The 22657-nt window shown below is 44.1% G+C and overlaps 1 protein-coding gene across 5 annotated transcripts in view; it reads left to right on the top strand.

Annotated features, from left to right (window-relative positions):
* Positions 1 to 22657, top strand: part of CNTLN (centlein) — a 474592-nt gene that overhangs the window by 116493 nt on the left and 335442 nt on the right. For 4 of the 5 annotated variants that reach the window (XM_019517544.1, XM_019517542.1, XM_019517545.1 and 1 more), the window contains exons 4-6: positions 6523 to 6657; positions 7237 to 7416; positions 12348 to 12481. In XM_019517544.1, coding sequence (XP_019373089.1) covers positions 6523 to 6657; positions 7237 to 7416; positions 12348 to 12481 — 449 coding nt within the window. The remainder of the gene's footprint in view (positions 1 to 6522; positions 6658 to 7236; positions 7417 to 12347; positions 12482 to 22657) is intronic. The other variant, XM_019517543.1, reaches the window with a different exon arrangement.

The raw sequence follows: 22657 nt of genomic DNA, 5'->3' as shown, positions 1-22657 counted from the left end.
CCACGGGCATGGCTGTTTGAGCACTTATGGTGCTCAGGTCAGGTCCTGGAGGACTGGAAAAGGGCCAGTGTGGTCTCTATTTTCAAGAAGGGGAGGAAGGAGGATCCAAGTAATTCTAGGCCAGTCAGTGTCACCTCCATCCTTGGAAAAGATTATGAAGGGAGTCCAGCAGGAAAAATAATGCAGCAGGGAAACCAGCATGAATCCGTAGCAGGTAGAACATGCCTGACCAATCTGGTTTCATTCTATGACAGGGTCACAAAACACTTAGATGCAGGAGTAGAGGTGGATGTCGTTTTCTTGGATCTTTGCAGGGCCTTTGATATGGTATCTCATCCCATTCTCATAAATAAATTAAGAGGCTGTGACATAGATGTTTACATGGTCCAGTGGGTGGGAAATTGGCTTAGTGGTCACACCCAGAGAGTGGTAGTAGAAAGGTCAGTATCAACCTGGAAGGATGTAGGTAGTGGGGTCCCGCAGGGTTTGGTCCTTGGACCTCTACTCTTCCATGGCTTCATCAGTGACTTGGATGTGGGTGTGAAGTCCAAGTTTGTGGCTGACAGTAAATTGTGGAGTGAAGTGCACACTCCGGAGAGTAGGGAATGATTGCAGGCAGACCTGGACAGGTTAGAAAAGTGGGCAGTACATAATGGGATGCAGTACACCAAGCAGAAGTGCAGAGTGCTACACCTAGGGCGCAAAAATATCCAGCACACCTACTGGGTGGGGAATGACCCTCTCAGCAGCACAGAAGTGGAAAGGGATCTTGGAGTCATAGTGGACTCCAAAATGAACATGAGTCATCAGTGTGATGAAATCATCAGCAAAGCTAACTGCACTTTATCATGCATCAGCAGATGCATGATGAATAGATCCAAGGAGGTGATACTTCCCCTCTATGCAGCATTGGTCAGGCTGCTGTTTGAGTACTGCATCCAGTTCTGGGAGCCGTACTTCAAGAAGGATGTTGATAGACTCGAGAGGGTTCAGAGGAGGGCCACTTGTATGGTTAGGGACAAGCCCTATGAGGAGAGACTGAGGGACCTGGACCTATTCAGCCTCTGCAAGAGAAGGCTGAGAGGTGATCCCATGGCCGCCTACAAATTCATCCCTTTCAACCCTAGCATCTATGAATCTTTGAAACCAGGAGAAGGCATTTGACGGAGTGGATTATGGGTACCTCACAGGCACACTGCAGGCCTTTGGCTCCGGGCCCTGCTTTGTGTGGGCTCTCCAGGTGCTGTACACTTCTGCAGAGTGTTTGGTGAAGCTTAACTGGACCCTGACAGACTCCAACCTGTTTAGGAGAGGGGTGCGTCAAGGCTGCCTGCTGTCAGGCCAGCTGTACGCCTTGGCCCTGGAGCCCTTCGTTGTTCTCCTGCAGAAGCGGGTGGCAGGGTTGATGCTATGGGAGCCAGCAGTGCAGCTGGTCCTGCCAGCATATGCTCCTCGTGGTCCAGAACTCGTGTCATGGTACAGGTGGAAGCCTGCCAGGCATTGTACTTGGTGGCCTCCTCTGCCCGGGTCAGCTGGATCAAGAGCTTTGGCGTGGTGGTGGGTGATGGGTGGCCGGTGGGCTCAATCCCACCTGTGGTCCATGGGATCTGCTGGAGCGCAGGCTCCCTGCTCTACTTGGGGGTATACCTGTCCCTCACAGACCCCTCCTCGTTGGAGAACTGGCACCAGCTGGAGGCAAGGGTGATGGAGTGGCTCAGGGCATGGGCAGGGCTCCTGAGATGTCTCTCCCTGCATGGGGGAGTGCTGGTGCTGAATCAGCTGGTCCTGTCCATGCTTTGGTACTGGTTACACACCCTGCCTATGCCCCCTAAGGTCCTGGTGGGACTCCAGAGACAGGCGTTGGAGTTTTTCTGGCCACGATGGCACTGGGTCACTGCAAAAGTCCTGAGCCTCCCCTTGTGGGAGGGCAGCCAGGGTCTGCCTTGCCTGCACAGCCAGGTTCTGGCGTTCCACCTTCAGGCCCTGCAGTGACTGCTATATGGTGTCAGTAGCCATATGGCATGGGGTCACTTGGGGCACACTTTTCTCCGCCACTCCTGAGGGCTCCAATATGACTGCCAGCTCCTCAGCCTGCGGGACTTCTCCCTGCAGGACCTGCAAGGGCTGCCAGATTTCCACTGGGATCACCTCCAGGCCTGGAGGCTGGTGTCCACCTCCAGGTCCCCCACAACAGTCACCCAGGGTACCGACATGCTTGTTGAGCCCCTCCCCTGGAACCCCCAGCTCTAGGTGCCAACAGCAGAGCTGCCCCGGTTGCAACAGAGGTTGATCCTGGCTAGTGTCACCCGTATTGGAGACCTCCTGGACTACAATAGGCGGGAGTGGGTAGACCCTGCTGCACTGGCCCAGCACATGAGTCTACCCACGACACATGCAGCCTGCTGTCTGGTTCAGGAGGTGAAATGTGCCCTACTGATGCCCTTGCCTTTGTTGACCAGGTCCTGCACAGCTGCGGTCCCCACTCCCCCGTGTCTTCCAGGCCACTGGAATTTGTCATGGGGCCAGTGCCTCATGGTGCTCCCTGCTCCATGACCTAATATTCTTGGAGGACACCAGACCGGTCCGCTTTTCCACTGTCTATCGCTGCCACCTCTATGCTCTTGTGTGCCACACTGGTCATCATGCCGCCCTTGCGTTCACCTTCATCCCACAAGCCACTGTGGACCTCAGCTGGTGGCTTCTCCATAGAGCCATTGCCATGGGCGTGTATGTGGCGAGCTTCACAGACACCCTGGTCTTCTCCTTCTGCGGGCAGAGTGCATATAACCTTCAAGTGCGCCAGGCTGCAGCCCGTACACCTCCACCTCCAGAACCTCCTCTTGAGGTTCTAGTTGAATTTCACTCCCCACCTTTTTGTTTTTGGTCACCCCATCCATGGCCCCACCAAGTTCTGGGACCTCCTGGTCAACTTCCTCCTGGCCCTGGCCAAGTGGGCCTGTACTTGACCATGAAGGAGGCTTTGGCCGGGGAGGTACCCAGAGACTGTGGGGCTGCTTTCCTCTCACTTGTTTGTTCACGTTTCCGGGCAGAGCACCAGTGGGAGGCGTGCATCGGCTCCTGGGATGCCTTGGAGGACCGATGGGTATGGCCTGGGGGGCTGTGCTCGCTCCCCACACAGACATATATAAAGATAGAGAGATCGATCAGTTGGGCAATGCTTTATTGGTATATTTAGAATGTTAAATCAATTTGGAAGCCTACCAGTGTCTTTATCATCATGATAAAATAAATTGTAAATATCTGTGTGTGTGAATGTGTGCTTTTGGTTTCCTTCGCAAATGATGGGTGCGTGATTTGGGGGTGTTGGTTTTCCAGGAAGGGGAAATGCAGGTGGTTGTGTGGGTGGGTGTGGAGGGGGGGGAGTTGGTGGGGGGGTGGGTGTGAGGTGATTGCAGGGGGACTGTGGGTGTGGGGGGGCCTTGTCAGGGTGCTGCTGAGGACTCGGTCCCCTGGCCTCCAAAGGGTGCAGCCCCCCACACAACACAGGGACTGCCCCCCTGCAGGGCCTCAGCTCCCCCCTGGAGGGCCACAGCCCCCTTGTGCAGGGCCACAGGCCCCCTGTATAGGGTCCCAGGCACCCTGCAGGGCCACAACCCCCCTGCAGGGCCCATAACTTACCTTCTGCAGCAGGGACCACACCAGCAGGGATTGCGTGCTGAGCTGCGCTGGGTCGTGCCAGCACTGGGGCCTCTCAGTCTGCTAGGCTGACCCAGTCCCATGGCAGCAGGACCCCAACGCGGTGTGCAGGGACCATGCATGCAGCACTGGGTTCTGCTGCCATGGGACCCAGCCGGTCTGCCTGCATGAGCGGCCCCAGTGCTGGCAGGACCCAGCACGGCTTGGTGGATGGTACTTGCTGCACTGGGTCCAGCCTCTGGCAGCAGTGCTGCCTGCCCCACTGTGCAGGTGGGGAAGTGGTGCAGGGCAGGACCCAACCTAGCACTGTGTGACTCACTAGTTCGGGTTTGCATCGGAGTGGGTTGTGTGGCTCCTGTGGAAAGGCACAGTACCGGCACGGCCTGGGCTGGATCAGGTTGGCAGGGCACATTTTCTACTCCTACACTAGCAGGCCAGGCTGGGACAATTCAGCATGTAGGAGCCCAGGTCACACAGCACTGTGACACTGCCCACTTTGCCTGCAGGAGAGCCACAGCCATGCTGCCTGCTGCTGCTGGTACCGCAGAGTCAGGTGGGGGGTAGGTGTGTGGTAGCCCCTGCTCAAGACCCTCCACTCCCCATAGCCTCTCCACTCCCAACACCTGCCACTCATCACAAACATTCACACACACCCAGACCCATAAACCCCCCACCCCATTCCGTAACTTACATTGGACAGCGCCGGGGGCAGCAGGAGCACCACAGAGGCTCTGGCTGAAACCAGAGTGTTTCTTCTGGAGGACTGATTCCTGTTTTTGCTCCAGACCATACCTTTCCCTGCTGTTCTGCAGAGTGGACCTCTGGATAGCCGGAGATCTAATTTTGTCCCCGTGCTGCAAGTTTGCATCATGGGGAACATTTTTTCATTCCTGCACGTGCCTCTTGCAGCGTCTCAAAAGGGTTTGAGATGCTGCAAGAGGCACGTGTGTGTTTGTCTGGATGCGCCCCAGATGTCCAGATTCCCTTTGCTGGATGCCTGCTGAATAGCTTCTGGCCAAAGTTCTGGAGCCTCTACCTTTCAGATCCGTGAGGCTCAGGGTCCTTCTTGCAACCGCTGCCCTGGCTCAGCATCCCAAGCTTGGGGCAGAGCCAGTGTGTGGGTAGTTCTTGTAGCAGGCTCTGCGCTGGTGTCTTCAGTCAGTTCAAAAAGCCTGTCCCGCTCTGTCTCCATGTATGTCTTTATGATGTTGCTTCCTGCGTGCCCAGCAATGCACATGGAGCACTAGCTTCTAAAATGCCATGCTAGCAATATACGCTGCTCTCGCTTTGCCACCTTGGGACCTACAGGTGAGTCATCCCTGGCAGCAGCCCTCCCTAAGCCTTTTTTGCCCCACAGCAGGGCTCAGATGCAGGTATATGCTGCGCTGTACCCTCAGGGCCCTGTGTGTAAGTCGCCACAACTGGCAACAGCCAGTAAGGCCAGAGGTCTCAGAGGGGGCCACAGCCACTAGGAAAAAAGGGCTTAGGGAGTTTGGCAGCCCAGTATGTGGGTGGATATTAGACCGCCTGAGAAGGAGGGATTCAAGTGGGGTCCGAACGCCAGGTGGGCATAAAATAGATCCATCTTGGTGTCGGAGCCATATAGTGATGCCATCTGTGAGACATGGGACAACATGTAGGGATGGTATGGAGCCTTTGGCATCAGGCATTAAATGAGCAGCCTCTCACCTTATAAAAATCTATTTCAGTTGCGTCAAAGGCGTGGCAGATGAGGGAGGTGGGCAAACTCCCTCCCTAGACAGGTGGGCAGGCCAATGATTTGACGGGCCACAAGATGGCCCCCACCACAAACATCTAAAGATTTAACAAATACTGTTAAACTGAAAATTATTTTTAAAATCCTGTGTTAGTATTTATATAATGGGATAATTTTAAAAAATCTAGTTTATTTTTCATCTTGTGCTGCTCATTGTTTATACATTTCATTCAGCTTGAACAGGGAAAACAAATTAGCTTTGCTTCATTTTGTTTTCAGGCAGCTTCAATACCTGTGTCTTCAGTGTGATGCACTTAATGTAGTAAAAATTAAATCTAAACAAAAATGTTGCTTTTGTAAAGAAAAGGAGAGGAATAAAACAGAACTGCAAATACTTAACATTGGGTTTACTAATTTTCATGTACAAAATATGAACCTTCAAGAGTGGCCACTGTATCTGTTTCTGAATGAAAAGAAATTTTAACCTTTGTTTATGATCTGCGAGGTTGGAAAATGCAAGCCTCGAGAATAAAGAATGAAAGTATTTAACAAAGAAACTTGGATTTCTTTTTCTAATAGTTGTTAGGTTTTATTATGTACAGTACACTAAGTGTTGCCTTTGTTCAACAATGTCTTAATTGCCTTCAGATGCAAATTCCATTAGACTATTGCCTTTCAAGGTGTAACTGAGTTGTATCGTTATCCTTTTTTTTTTTAGTTCCATCAGTTAATAGTTTTTTTCATTTTTTATGAATTCTGGAGTTCAGACAATTTGTGTTCTGGCTATATTTTCATATGCTGCATGTGCAATTGCAAAAATAACCTTGTTTTTAATCCCTAACCAAAAATATCACAGGGGTTTGCAACCACTTTATCTTCTCAGACTGATCTGAATAATTCCTATTCTATTTGTACTTGTGTCCAGAAGGAGCACAGGCCATTCTCTTTATAATTTATTATGTTACATATTGACAATTTGAAATATGATTTTAAATATAGATACAACGATAGGAATTATGTAAAGCCACATGTTAGAAGGTCACACACCATAAAACTTAAAACAAGGCTTTGACAATGAGAGCAAATAATTAATGTACTACAAATGCTGATTTTTGTTTTTAATTAATTTTTTGTCTTGTCTTAAATAGAGAATATCAGGACAGCAACAGGAGATAAATAACTTGGTACAGAGAAAGCTTGCTGTAGATGAGGAAAATACCCTCTTGAAGAACAAATTCAGTAACTTGCTGCAGAAATTTAAAGATAAAAGTCAAGAACATAAGGTATATTGACTTGTACATAGTTTTATGGGACCATAGCTTTGAAGTACTACTTTAAACGGTGTCAGCCCTTGTGGCACTGGAAGTGACAAGCTTGGAGGAAAAATTGCCTTAGGCCTTACAGTTTTCTCACGCACTAACTCTGAGAAAGACGCTTTAAAGCTAAAAATCCAAGCTTTATAACTTTCAGATAAATAGTTAATGATGGAAATGGAGCAAAGAAAGTAGGAGTGTGAAGATGTGGCTTCTTGTAATTAGATTCTGATGGGACTGGCATTATTAATTGATAAAGCCGAGGTCTGGGAGGAAGTCTGTGTGGGTCTCAAAAATAGCTGGGGACAGCATCAAAGGCAGCTTGATCAATTAATGGTCTCTTTGCAAATGTGTACTCATCAAAGCTGTCATCCAACTAAAATATATGACCCTTCCACCTGCATGAAAGAGGCCAATAAAAGTACACAGGTGACCTTGGCCATCAAATATAGAAGAAGCTGCTGTGAAGGTAAAACTGCACAGTTTATATTTGCTGATTAGTTCTCACTTTTTTTTTTGTTTATCGGCCCTTGTGGTACTGTTCTACAGGACACTAAGGAGTGTGCACAGGAGAAGGAAGAGCAAAACAGACTGGTTATAAAAAATCTGGAAGAAGAAAATAAGGGATTAAATGCACACTGCACTGACCTGCTAAATGACCTGGAGAAACTGAGGAAGCAGGAGGCACAGTGGAGAATAGAAAAATCTGGCATTGATGCCAAAATAAAGGTATGACATGGAATGGTCTTCTGGATATTATTTCAGAACTACTTCTCCCAGGCATTTACAGTACATGTTATTTTCTTTATATAACAAGTTATATATTCAAATCTACCAGTGGGGACTGACATTCATTTACATTCGTTCTCTTAAGACCCACAGCTTTTTAAAAATTGATAGTGCAAAGCAGGAAACTGACTTCAAATAGTCATCCTAAAATGTAATCATTAAAAAATAAAAGATACTGTATTTTAAGATTAAATGTAACTTTTTTTTAAACAGCTTTAAAAATCTTATCATTCAGGGGTTGTTTTTCCTCAATTATAATTTAGTTTAATGTGATTGTGATGGACTGGGTTTTTTCTGTATTGTAAGACTATTTTAAAAACTTTTCAACCATGGTTTGAATAAATTGCATCCTAGCCTCCAGAGGGCTCCACTCTTGGTGAGAGGCTTTTTCATTTTATATCATATTTAAAAAGTTATATTCACAGTTTATGATAAATGTGCTATGTGTTTTTCATTTTATGTGAGTGCTTTCTCAGAATATCATACATTATATTGAAACACTATTTCCTTGTTTTATTCTGTCTTCAAAATTGTCATTTTTAAGGTATTCTAAAGTTATTCTAAGGAATAAACCAAACACTGGTATAAAACTTTGCTAGTATTTGTATATATATCTACAGAGTAGTTTTTGTTGTTGTTTTTTGCATTATTCAGGCTTAAACATCTTTTTTTTTTACTCTTGTAAAACATCATCTACACTACTCGTATGTCTTACACATCTAAATTGTACCTTGCATAGAAAGATTTGGGGTATTTTTCTGGCAATTTACTCATAGCATACACGAAGGTAGAATTTTCTGACACCATGATTCAGAGGCAGCCACGTCTGCTCTTCAGTGATGCCTCTGGTTGTTATAGGTATGGTGCTTAGAGAAGAGCTTTGGAAAGTGTGTCATTCATCATGGGGGGACAGTTTCTACAGTTCAAGGCTCTTCATTTGGTTGGGGGGAAAGATTTTTCAGTCTCCATGAATTTGTGGAATGGCCTGTTCCTCACCAGAGAAACACTGCATATTGGAGTTATATAAGTGATTTTTCAGGTTGTCAGATGCTGTTTTGAAATAGCCGTAATAAAATTGTTGGAATTATTTCACTTCTCCACAACATGTGTGCAAATAACATGAACTTTGAAATAATTGAATTTTATGAATGTTAACATATGCCATAGTGAGAGGTTTGCTACAGTGATCTAAGCATGTAAAGCTTACACAGAATTTCTCTTTGCTGTTGGTCAAGTCACTTTGTCTTTATGCCTCACTTCTGCTCCTCTGTAAAGTGGATTTATTTCACAAGGTTATTGTGAGAATGACTAGCTGGCATTTTAAACAGCTTTGCATAGTCAGGTAACAGAATTTTTCTTTGAAGTAATATGCTTCAGACTATGACTTCAGAAAAGCCAAATACATTTTTTAACATTCTTATTATGTACAAATGGATTAAGAAACATTATATTACTAAAATGTTTACCTTTCATTATTGTTGTTGTTAATGTATAATCTGTAAATATTTCATTGAAATTTATGGGTTTCAACTTGAATTAATTTTCCCTGTGTTCTGGTCTTTCCCTATTTCCATTACTAAACATTTTCAAGAATCAGTGTTATATGCCAGATTTGCTTTTAACTGGGTACTTATAAACAGTATGGGAAATAATACCCGTATCCTCGCAGGCCAAATACAAGATTATCACATTGTACTATACTGGTCTGCAAATTAACAAATTTCCCTGTATCTTAAATGTATTTAATAACAGTCTTTTTAAGAGGGCAAGTTAAACAACAGGAATTCTTATTACTATGGTGGTGTTCTTAAGTGACTATAAAGATGACATATAAAATTATCTGAGTTTGGAAGTGAAATGTGTTTTATTTTTTTAAGGCTACCACTCAGCCTGGTCTCTGGGAGTCAGCCTGGGATCTTTTTGGTTTATGCAGTATCACCTGTAGTAAAGACCATAATTTGTTTTGTTGCTGATACGGGATCCAGAAACAATCCCACTTATTCTCTTATAGTTGTCCTGAATCTAGCAGTATAGCACCCAGTGGGGAAGTAAAATTAGAATTAATCAATGTGAAATACTTTAACATTGTTTTAAAAATATCTCCTCTAGATGTTAAATACCTTAGTTCTAAATATCCCGGGTCCTCTGAGAAGTAACAGTGACTATTCTCTCTCCTAGTAGGTAGTGTTGGATTCTAGCCTTTCCTTTGGATAAAGCAGCTGTTTCTAGTCTGCAGGTCTTGATATATTAGCCTTTAAGCAGTTAAATGTGTAGACTTAGAAAGGTTATCCCAGGATGATATCATATTCTTTCTAGAGGAGTGGATGTTATTTTGGTAGTAAAATTCCACATAGACTGGGAAGAGGAGGAAATACTACCAGGAATAGGCTTAGGCTGTTGGGTTCTTTTTGTTTGTTGGCTGTTTTTTGTTTGTTTGTTGGTTGTTTTATTTTGGCTTTGTTTTTATTTTTTTAATAGCAGATGTTTCAAGTTGTTCAGGAAGTCGGGTCATTAGAAAAAAAATCCAAATGGTAGAGATTAGCGAAAAGAGAGCAAATACGAGTAACAACTGTAATTATCATTCCTTTTAACATGTGTTTTAAAATATTGTGTTTGCAGCTTAGATCTAATTCTCACTAATGCACCACTCTGGTAGCATAAAAGTTCATTGAAAAGAGCAAAAACAATGTCCTGAGAGCCTCCTGTACCTGGGTTCTTCCTTAGCTAGTATATTGGATAAAGGTCTCTTTCTGCACCTTTTATCCTTCAAATGAATTGCAAGCACGATCTGGGTCTGTGGCTGTTTTCTGCTTTCTAGGGCCCATAGTGTGCCATGGGATGCTGTGCATAAGTCAAAGCAGCTCTGAGGAGTTGTTCTGGGAGCTGGTTAGGCTCCTGCACAGTTCTGCAATATAAGTGCCCACATGCACTTTGCAGCCCCTCAGAGGTGCCACAGCATGTACATAGTGCATGTCAAAAGGTTCTCCATGCTGCTGTGCAGCGTGGAGCCAAAATTAGATACCAGGAAATTCCAGTTTAAAAAAAAACACTCAAAAAAAAAAGCAGAGTGGCATATGTGGCTGCAGCATGTGCCACCTGAAACCGGAGCCTGGCCACCATAGTCTGGCTGCTGGCCAGGCTCCGTGCACCTGCATTGCCACTGCTGTAGCCTGGGAAGGTCCCCAGGACCCCAGGTAAAGCTGCTGGGGCCAGCTCAGGTGCTGATTTCAGCCTCCCCTACCACACCTAGAGCAATTTGCTGAGTCTTACAGCATGTATGCAGGGGTGTTCCCCAGGGACAAGTAGCAGTGACACAACTATTTCTGTTCCTTGATAAAGAAGGAAGGAACAGAATCAGGCTGCATGCATGCAGCTCCATAGTTACAAAGGAGTGAACCTTTTGCACTTAAAATAGTATTCTAATATTATAAAAGCCTTAGTCTGTCTGTCAGTAATGTTTTATTTGCACTCTGATTAGTTGTCTGAAACAACCAATCAGAGTGCTCCAAGAGCCTTCTGGACAGGAGTCGGTGGCAGAGCGCCACCATGATGGCAGGGACAGAGTGGAGGGCAAAGCCAGCACTGGTGGCCTCACTCCCCTCCCCCTGGCCCTGCTCCTTGGAGGCGGCAGCAACTGGCTTTGTCCCCGCCTCCCTGTTCCTTGGAGGCAGTGGTGGGTGGAGTTGGTCTGGACCCCGAACGGCAGTAGGGGGGAGGAGGGGACTGGCCCTGGGCCCCAGGTTCAACGTGGTGGGGTGGGGGAGGTAGGCCTGACATGGCAGGGGAGGGGAGGAGCAGGCTGGGCCTGACCCGGTGGGGGCGGAGAGGGAGAAGCGGACCTGGGCCTAACGCAGGGGGAGGGAGGTGAGGAGCAGGTCTGGGCCCAACATGGCAGGGGAGGGGGAGTAGGGCCCAACCCCAAATGGTGGAGGGGGGAAGGGGGAGCCTGGACAAGTGGGGGGCAGACATGGGACTCCATCCCTGCCCGCCCCCACCTCTCCCTGTGATTCTTGACGGTCAATTTGCTAGTATAATATATGTGAAGCAGACACTGAAAGAGAATGTTTTCCAGAGGAACTTGTAAAGAATTACTGTTTTTTAAAATGGCTGCCCACTCATGTTGCTCTCAGTAAGACTGCCGTCAATTGAAGTGACTTTCTCAAATAACTACCATCTCCTTTCCTATGAACTTGTTGATGTCATACAGATTGCAGCCAAAGGTGGCTTTAGCAGTCCTGGATCACCTGCTTCTCAGTTCTCCTATTTTCCTCTGGATAGTGTAGAGCTACCATTTTTCTGATAGTAGCTTGAGTTGGGGCCCAGTGGGAAAAATGGGAACTAGTGGCCATTTTTAAGAACAGTCTTTAGCTTTGGTTCCTATGAGAACATGGGAAATGGTGAGTGTTTTGAAAGAAGGTAATTTGAAAAAAATATTCTTCAGGAGTGTTCCTTAATTCTTCTTTATTGTATTGTTATCAATTTATTAAAAATTGAGTTAGACTTCTTCCTTCCTGGGAGCACAAATATTAAAATACATTCATTTTTTTCTTAGGGTTGTTTTATGATGTCTCTGCAGGACATCTGAGCTGTCTGTTTACCATGTCCGTAACTTCCAAGTTCATATATCTTCTAACTTTACCAGTAATTCTGAGTTTCCTTGTTTTATAATGTTTGGTGTTAGAAAGTTAAAATATCCCTGAAACATTTTCCTCCTAAATTATCATTGCATGCTCTTGACTTTAACTGTCTCTTAACGTAGGTTTTGTCTGGTAATTTGTGTGTGTGTGCGCATGTATGCTACATGCAGAAATGTTAAAAAAAAACATTACTGGTTCCTATGCTTTAACACATTTTAAATGCATTCTTTACAGAATTTGGAAACTGATTTAACAGAGGCAAGAAAACAAATGGAAAACCTGAACTTTAATTGCAGTGGCTTGTCATCCCAGCTGGCTGTTAAACAGAATGAATTGACCCAGAGGGATTGTGACATGACCAGAGTTAGGCAAGTAGTCTACCTTTCCTTTCGGTACAATCTAATCACTGGCTTCTGTAAATAAAATTATTTTTATGATTTAAGGAAAAATGCCTTATTATTAGAGCTACTTTTGCAAAAGTCTTCTAATGTCATTTTATTTTGAACATGCACACATTATCTGGAAACTTTTGGCTGTTTAGCTTTAGACTACTATTTATGCAGGGTATTTAAATTCCTTTTGGCTTTTATGATGTTCAGTTTTTTAAGGAGGGATGGCTATTATTAAAAATTACACTTCTATAATTAGCATTGGGTCAGAGAGTTGTCAATCTCCACTGAAAGTCACAAAATATCAATATGATTAGTAACGTAAGCAATTAATTTGAGAGGCTAAATGCCCTAAACCTACAAAAGTTTCAAACCTAACTTTAACTTTTTAATTACAGTAGAGTCTGACAGGTCAGCAGAAGTCTGTACAGGCCTATGCTAAAGGTTTAAAATGTTGTGATTTAAGCTTTATCTGAGGTCTTGCACATCTTTTTTCCTATGCTGAATCTGGAGGATTAGTGCTGCATATTTGAGATGTGGAGAAGAAATGAAGGATAGAATGAATTATATGAATTGACTAGGCTATTGAAATCATCAAAATGACAGTAATGGCAAAAGACATCCAGTAGGTTTAAGTAGATTGACAAGCAACTGCCTGTTCTTCTCCTCCTATTTATATAGTTCTATATGTGTACATAGTGCTGTACAGTAGAAGGGCTTTGTTAAACAAATAACATTTCCTGCCCCAAAGTGCTTACAGTTTAGGATAGCAGTTGGAATTTTAGTGGAAACAAATAGAACAATGCAGTAGAAGCCACTATAGCTTGCATAATCTTTTTAGGTTTCAGCTATTAATTTTACTGTAAGTCTGTTGTCTTTAAGAAAAGACTAGAAATGGGATTTTTGCAATTTCTCTGACTTAATTTGTCTTCCTAGTGTTAGTTCTGAATTTGCTCGGAAAAAATGTCTCTAATTATTTTTATAGTTAGAAGTTATACCATTTGAAATCCCAATAGTTAATGAGAATAAATACAGTTTTTAATAGGATATTTTATGGGAAGACAGCTGATGATATTTGTAAAATTCATCAGAGGGCTGACAGTTTTTATAGTATTAAAAAATGGATTCTCATTTCAGAACTGTATGCTCTCCATGTGGATGGGGTGGGAAGGACAGTGGGATATGGAACACTTTCAAACCTGGTAGCCAAAGCTATCAAAGCCTGCAAACTCCTTTAAATCTTCTAATGTTCATTTTGTAAGTTCTGCTACAAGTTGGGATGTGCTAGTCCCAGACATTTTCTTATTTTCAAAACTTTGCTTGACCCCAGCTGTTGTTGGGGTGTCAAGGTTTCACAGATACAGTCTTATTACTTAATTTTAATTAAAAAAAAAAAACCTCTTCGAAATGGTGAATCAGTTTGAGTTAACACTGAAAGTAGATGTTGCTATTTTAATGGGGAAATATGTTCAGAGAAATTGTACATTAAGTTTAGATTCTGGCACTGAGCCCGGCCAGTCCCACCCTGGCTATATCCCAAAATTCCCTGGCCCCACCAGTAGCAGACCTGATGAAGTGGCTCTGTGGGCCAGATCCGTCCTACGGCTTGTATGTTTGACATCATTGCCTTATTGTTAGTGTTATGAATAGATATTTGTATTTTTTATATTTTGGGGACACTTTCAATGTTGTATATAAAAGTTGCTCAAGGGGTTTTACTTCTTTCATGGTATAAGAGGGCAATTTTCAGCTTGGCTATCTGAGATTTTTGTCTCGCATTTAAAAATTTAATATTTTTCTCCGTGTGTTATCAGGGAGTTATCTATTTTTTTTACTTAAAAAAGAACCTGTTAGGAAGGATTTTAAATACCTCAAGAGGCATGTCTATATAAATCAATTCTTGTTAATACTCTTTTTCTCTGACCACTCTTAAAAAGAAACTACACCTGTTCCTGGTGTATGTACTGTGGCACATTTATAAGTTTTAGATTTTTATCATTGCTTTAATGTTACCGTATGTACTGGAAAACAAGATGAGGTTTTTCCCCCAAATCAGCATGGGGAGAAAAAAGCCCTTATCTTATTTGCATACAAGGAAACCTCATTAAATCATTAAACTGCTGCCTATCTATCATTAAATTGCTGCCAAAAGCAGCATGTGCTCAGTAATGGAAACCATAGTTGATTAAATGCAGCTGACACTGAGTGTGACTATAAAACACATGGCCTATATTGTGCAAATTTAGTGATGGGAACCTACCACAAGGATAGGTTAGTGCAGCCCATCTGAGTAAGATATATGTTAGTGCTCATTGTGCTCAGTTGTCATCACTGCTAACTCTTTCAAATCATGTTGAATCACAACACTGAATACATTTTGACTTCTTTATTCCCAAAGCTGAGCTGTGCCTTCCTTTCCCATTTCTAATGACTTCTGTTTCTTCATCAGCCTTAAATGTCCCAAACAGTTCACCCAGAATCCCTCTGTTGCCCCCTCTGTCATACTCTTACATATGATTAGTGTGGCCCTGCCCTCCATGAGCCAGACCAGATTGCCCTGCACTTCATCTGCATATAAAGTTTTGAAGGATCCCAGATCTTGTGTCAAGAACACCCAGTTCCAGTTATGAGGGGCTAATTAGCACATGGATCCTTTGTGGGGGTGGGGAGGTATCTGGAGTAAACACATAAACTAAGCAATGCTGAGCTGTGGGGTCACCATGGCTTGAAACGCTGTTGACTCTGCAGAGGCCCATCTGGTATTATATGGTAAACCCTGAGTCTTTTGGCTCTGGGTGCAAGGGGCACCAGCAAGGCTGCGGGACAAGGGGCACCAGCAAGGCTGCAGGGACTGTGGGTGGGGAGTGAGAGGCATGAGTGGGACTGTGTGGGCCCTTTCATTTTAATCATGGATTTGGGGTTTTTTATTAGACAATTTGTGATTTTTTTTTAGCAGAGAATTTGCAGGGTTTTTTAATCGGGGAAAAGCAGGATCCCTGCTTATCAGGCATTAATCAAGCCCTGTCTTCATCCCAGAAGCTGATGGACCCATGGGCCTTCTTTTGCCTTCATGGTAGTTTGTTTCCATCATCACCAATACCATGCTCTAAAATGAGAAGATGTTCTTTACAACTGGAGTACATAAGAACATAGAAAAGGACATCGTGGATGAGACAAATGGTCTGTCTAGCCCATATCTCTGAGTGGCAGGAGTGGAGGCTTTGGAGTGAGAACATAGTGTGTTTAGAATTATCTATCCTTTATCATATGCTCTCTGGCATCCACCACCATTAGTTGTACTGTAGCAAGGGTCCTACCAGTGGTGCACTGGTACCACGTGCCCTCATACAGAGGTTCCAAATCAAATAACAGTAATGAGAGATAGTACAGTGGTTTGCAACCTTTTTTCATCTGCAGACCACTTTGGAACTTTTGAATGGAGCTGTGGATCCCTTTGAATTGTAAGTGGGGGTATTCACATCCTTTTGATTGATCATAGTCATCTTTTGTGGACCCTTTAGACATATTCTGTGGACTTCCAGGCTAGGGACAGATATTACACATAACCCAGTTTAAGTGATCAGAAACTGGTTTAAACCTGTAATGTCTGAAACTGGTTTGAGATAAACCTAGTTGAACGTAGTATCAGACTTAACTGATTTGGGTCAAACTGGTTTATGCAGTGTCTGTCCCCCCCAGCATTCCAGATGCTTTGCAGCTCTGGGTGGGGCTATCTGCTCCAGAGAGCTGGGCTGGCCCCTCCCCGCTGCTCCCTGGCTGGAGTTCCAGCAGAGATGGCAGGCACAGCAGCTTCTGCCTGGCTTTCCCTGTCCCACACCCCCTCACTGCTCACTGCCCAAGCAGAGATTCCCCCCTCCCTCCCTCCCACAGCACGGACCATAGTCAGCATATGGCATGATAGCTAATGCTGAGAGGTGTCTGTGTAAGGCAGACAGGACAAAGGTAGACAGCACAGTGTTCCCTTAGGGCTTTTTGGAGCTAATCAACAGGTAGCTGGTAATGTCCCTCCATTCCTTCCTTGGAAAATGTTGTTTAAGAGGAGCTTGAACTAATGAGAGAGACTTGTGTTTTCTGATGGGGTGATAAATGCATTTATCAGCTCTGTTATCAGTGAGGGTAGGGACCCCTCCCTAATCAGAGCATCCTGCTGGGGCCTGACCATGCCCCTCTCAGCTCAGCACTGTAGAGGGTAAGGGAGGGCTCCTTTAGCGCCCGCCAGCTGCTAGCCTGAGCCACTGCAGGCATGTACTTGCATTTCTTCAGTCCAGAGGGAATGTCTGTACAGTTACAAACCAGTTCAGCCTAGCCAGGTTAGAAGAACCTGCAAAGACGAAGTCAGTTGAGGTTCAGGCTTTTTGAATGTTTGTCCCTAGCCCCAGTGTCCATGGCACACTGGTTGTGAAAACCCCTGATACAGTGCATAGGTGCTTTGCAGTTAACCTGCACTGGGCACCAAATTGCCTGATTATGGCTCTGATCATTGGTTTTTAGATGCATACCCGACTGTTCTGTTTAATTGCTGTTAATGAAGGTCTGTCATTCATGAACCTGTTTAGTTCCTTTTTTGAAACTGGCTATACTATCTGCCTCTACAACCTTCTGTGATAATGAGTTCTGCCAGTTAACTGCGAACTACATGTTGCATAAAAAAATAATTTCTCTTATTAGTTTTAAACCTGTAAAACAGCAGCTGTAGAACAGCATAAACTACTGAGCATAAACTATGCCTGTTTAAGCATTTAATGTTTATAGTAGCACATTAAATATAAGTCTTCCAGTAATGTTATGTATATAACTAAACACCATTAGTTCTGATGAAATAATATCCTTTTAAAATATTTTCTGTCTTCTATATGAGGGTAAAATGATTTTTTAAGTAAATATTTTCTAGTTGTCCTAGATTAGTGGCTTAATCTTATGAGACAATCTTGTCAGTGTTCAGTTTTGTTGTTGTTGTTATTGTTGATATGCTGTCAGTAAAAATGGCAAAATTCTTAATAGACAAGGTAAGAAAAACAAACAAATTACACCCCCCTCCATACGTTCCTGTTCTCCTGAATCCATTTCAGGATTTTTAGAGATGACAATTATGAACTTCTTTCTTCAGTTACAAATCTTTTCTTCTTAGACACTAGAATATGTCAGCTCTAATTACAGGTAATCCCAAACATTTTACTTTGTAAGAAGGAAAATACCAAGAGATCTAGCTTCCTTAATTCAGTATCTTATTTTGCACATAGTAGAAAGAGAGCGCGAGAGAGACCCAGCAAAGATAGATGCAGATTCTTTTGAGCTGAAGGGCATATAAGAGGCTCATCTTCTGTCTGCACCTGTTCTTGCAATAGTTCTTCAGATTCATTGGAAAAGAAGATTGCTAAAGGCCTAAGTGTATGTTCTTATGTTCCTTTTACTTTTGGATCAGAAATGCTTTCTTTGCCCTGACAATTCTGAATTTTAATACTGAGGATTTTTTTAGTTAAACAATAACAGTCTTCAGTCACTGAGATAACTATTTTGGAAATAAGCTGCTCTCTCATCCAGCATATTAACAGTGACTAAGATTTTTGACAAGCAATCAGCAGCTGGGGTTTTACTGTCTCCAATGAGAGAAGAGTTAGAGCAATGCCAAATAGTTTGTTTTAAAATCTTACCTAGTATCAGTATAGGCTTTATAGTAAACTTCTGATCTAAATCCAATTTTGTTTTGGGCTGAATATTAAATCCATTATGATCTGTGGAAAGATAATCCCTTAATGATTCTTGCTCTTCATTATATTGTAAAGAAACTGTTATTTTCCTTGCTGCCCATTTTAAATGGTTCCTTTATTGATCTCTCTGAAGGGTAGAAACTATCTTGCCAAACCTTAGTATGCAGATATGGTTCTGAAATGCATCTTCTGTGCTATTTATATCCATTCTAAGATTTCTGGGTCTTTTCAGAATCCAAAATAGCACTAATTTTTAAGTTCCAGAAAAGACGAGTCTGAAAGCAAGTTACTTTCCTCAAGAGCAGTAATCCCAATTTATCACCATCAAAATTCTTTCTTAACTTTTCAGTATTGAAGTTTAACCATGATCAGAGGTTTTCCTGTAAACTTGTGTTGACTCTCAAGATCAAAATGAGGTATTTAGGCTACTTAGTATTAAATCTGACAGTAGAAAAAATCCTGGTCATACCCTGTTAATCATCCACACTCTGCCACTGTGACATAGGATACTGGGTAAAATATTTCTCTGGTCTGACCCAGTAAATGGCAGTTCTTATGTTCATGCTTTCAGAAGATGGAAGTCACAGTGTCTTTTACAGTCTTGGGGCTTTACCACTGTGACAGGAGGCCAACTCAGGGCTGGGTCTCAACCTCAGCCTGCCCACCTGTCTCTGAGCCAGTCCGCCCAGTCTCTCCTGTCACGACTTGCTGGTTTAATGAACTGTTGTTAAATGAGGGAGGCTGCCTATTTTAATGCCCCGATGCCAGAAGGTGCTATGGCTCCTTGCCGCCCCTATGCTGTGTTCTATGCCTCACAGATGGCATCCAGATTATTACTACACCTCCGGTTTAAGGCTGCGCCAAACTCAGTCCTATGCTGAGTCAGTTTCACTCTGCCCTTCACTTGGCCCCATACTTGCATACCACCCCACTCTTACTGGGGCCTCTTTCACTCTGCCCACTCTCACGGCCTCTTTCATACTGCCCATCACTGGGCCACTCTCTTGCTGCCCTGCTCCCCTGAGCAGCCCTTCTTGGGCCATCAGACTTGACTACTTGCATGCTGGCTGGTCTCCATGCAGCCCTTTGGGTCGAGCTTCCCTACTCTACGTGGTACCACCTTGCCTCACATAGAGGTGATTCTGCCCCTAGTCCCTGGCTGGGCAACTTCATACATTTGCATACTTGTGGAGGTTAGTTTGTATGCTGCCCTTCAGGCCACCACTGCAGCCCTACTTAACACCCCCCCAGTGCAGCCCTTCAGATCACGCTTACAACCCTACTTTACACCGGCTTACGCATAAGCCTTCAGGCCGCAGCAGCACACCCTACTCTGTGCAGGCCACCACAAAGTTCTGCCCCCTCACTAGGGCTGTTTTATCTATCTGCCCCTTTCACTGGGGCCTCCAGGGTTGTACACCCCATGGGGCTCATGTGTCTGTAGATGTGCCTGGCCCCCATGCCTGTCCCTAAGTATGGGTGACCCACCAGGATGTGGAGGCTGGGGTTATAAGGTGCCCCTACCTGCATTTCACTGGGGAGGCAACTGGCCTGGCACTTCTGGGGAACTGCTCTGCCATGGGCAGTCTCACCAGCCCATCCTTCCTTAGCAGGGTGTAGTTTTCAGTCATACCCAGGACCAGGAGCCTCCTGCCATCACCATAACTCCTGCTTTTACCTCCAAGGATGTTTCAAGCAGCAGTTCAGGCAGATGTTGTTCCTTTGGCTGCAGCAGCAGACTGCTGACTCATTCCTGAGACCCTGGATCTAAAATGGAGGCTACTTAGTCATCTCCTCCTATCCCAGGGCTCTCTTGCAGTCATGGGACTGCCTCATCAGGGCTAGCCGACACCTGCAGGCTTCCCTGCTGCCTGTTCTCAAACCTTAAAGTAGCAGGCACCAAAGGTGCTCTGCTACAACCACTTTGTGTGGTAGAATCTAGCAATTTCACCAGTTTTCCTGTGTGGCCCTTTTGCACCCTGTTTAGTATCTGGAGTAAATGCAGTTCTGGCAAAATTCCAGCATGCTGACCATTATTGGGTCATTACTGGGATGGTCAAACAAAACAAAATGAGAAAATGTCATCAAAGATAATAGACATGATGAGTGTTAACTATACTGGTAACAGATCCATATAGCTTTTTGATTGACAACAACTACTTATTTTATTTAAATCTCTGGGAAGCTACACTTTTGCTTAGAACAATTGGTATGTGCAGGACAACAGGTTTTTCCATATGGATAGGATAAATCTTTCATTCATATTCAGTTCAGATGTGAACAACAATTTTCCAACATTTGTATTCAAATAACTAAGTCCCCTCCCTAAACAATGCTACTATGAATATTAAATACTTGAAATGGCTGTTGCCCGGTGGTGGCAACCATTTAAGCCAGGCTGTAGTCTTGTCTGTTGGCCTGCTTCACTTATTGACCTTTCCTGCTTTGTGGTTAACAGATATTTCTACACTATATACTGAAGTGAATGTAGCACAGATATTGCTATCTTAGGTGCCAGAAATAGTTTACATAATCATCATGCCAGTGCCATACTGGGGCCATGTGAGCTAGCTTCTATTGCATCTAGACTGCTTCTTGTATATGAGCTATCTTGCTGAGTAGACATACCTGATCTGTTTCACTACACATTAGCATGTAATCTAGACATACCTTATGATTTTGCACTATTTGTTTTGATATCTCTTCTGTTAGGTGAGCTCTCCATCCAGACCTTCTTTCAGATACACTTATTGCTGCCATTCTAAAAATGAGTAATTGTTTTAGTGTTCAACAAATACTGTGTTGGTAGGTCTCTTGGGAGAACCTCTCCATTGCTGGAGATGATCCCTCCAGAGTTCTACCTTTCCTTTAAGATTGCACAAAAACTTCATCTCTATTCTTTCAGGCCAGTAATGCTCATGTGGAGGACTGAGCCTCTTCTAAAGTGAAGCCATCAGATATAATTGCTCTGTAATGTAATAGTTGGTCTCTTCAGCATTCCTCTTCACTCAGAACTGAGGATTCCAGGTTTAGCTGCCTACTGATGCTTGGTGTTGAAATAGCAGTACAAAACCAACCTCCATCCATACTGAATGTAAGGCCCTTGGGTCTCATCTGAGCCCTGAGCATGGACCAGCTGTTTACTCTGTGCCTGCCCAATATTGTGAATGGGACAACATGGTCATCTTAGAGCAAGGAGTATATACCAGTAAACACACCTGAGAAGAGAACCTTGGGCTCAGTGCCTACTCTAAGGCAGCTAGAGGGCCTCATTTCTGGGCTTGAGCATGCACAGGATCAGAACAAATGGTAGGGTATTTTCAGCAGGGCTTGGCTTGGAGGTGGTTTAAACCAACCTGCTCTGGGTTGCTACCAGCTGCAGAGATCTTTTTGAATCCTTGTCCAGAACATCAGCCCACAGAATAATCCTCTTTGACCTTCCTTTTTCCCTTGGCTCCAGGTTTCATGTGCAGACTTTCTTCCATATGTCTTCTGGCCTCAAGCTTTTACCAGCTCTCTACTGCTCTCTGAACTTATTGTGGCAATGCACATGGTCTTCAGTGAATCCAGATCCCAGCTGGCTCTTCCTTCAGAAATGATGCCTGATCCTTTACATAACCCAGGTGTTCTTTTTTCCACCTCTAATAGGAGGCAGTTAAGCAAGCAGAGATGGATTTCTCCTACTCCCTATTGAAGAAGTCAGTCCCTCTGTGACATACTCCCACACCTCCCTTCATTATTTGTATAACTTCAGATTTATCCTATCCCCCTGGACTTTAGTAATATGTTAGGACCGGAGTTCAGAAAAGTACTTAAGCATCTGCTGAAATCCATTTCATAGTAGTTTTACAAATTGTTTAGATATGGATTTGTATAGTATGGTTTGGATAGGGATGATCCTGCCCAGGCAGGGGGGTGGGCTAGATGACCTCTGGTGGTTCCTTCCAACCCTACTTGTCTATGATTCTATAATTTCTGTTTAGAGAAGCATTTAGGAATTTCGTAGATTTCATAGACATATGTGCTGGAAGGGACCTTGGAAGATCATAGAGTCCAGCCCCCTGTCTGAAGGAGAGGAAGTCAGCTGGGGTCATAGGATCCCAGCAAGATAAGTATCCAATTTGCTCTTGAAGGTGTTCAATGTAGGTGCGTGAACTACCTCCAGTGGCAGGCTGTTCCAGACCTTGGGGGCTCGGACAGTAAAGAAATTCTTCCTTATGTCCAGCCTGAAACGGTCTCGCAGTAGTTTATGACCGTTCAACCTCGTCGTCCCTTGGGGCGCTCTGGTGAACAAACGTTCCCCCAGATCCTGGTGGTCACCCCGATAAACTTATATGTGGCCATCAGATCACCCCTGAGTCTTCACTTTTCCAGGCTAAAGAGCCCCATGGCTCTCAGCCTGTCTTCGTAAGGTCTGTTTTCCTGA

The sequence above is a fragment of the Gavialis gangeticus genome, unplaced genomic scaffold (genome assembly GCF_001723915.1).
Source record: "Gavialis gangeticus isolate Ggan-Ray unplaced genomic scaffold, GavGan_comp1, whole genome shotgun sequence".
Taxonomy (NCBI): Eukaryota; Metazoa; Chordata; order Crocodylia; family Gavialidae; genus Gavialis; species Gavialis gangeticus.
Note: the sequence above shows the minus strand (reverse complement) of the source record. Positions and strands in the feature narration are given on the sequence as shown.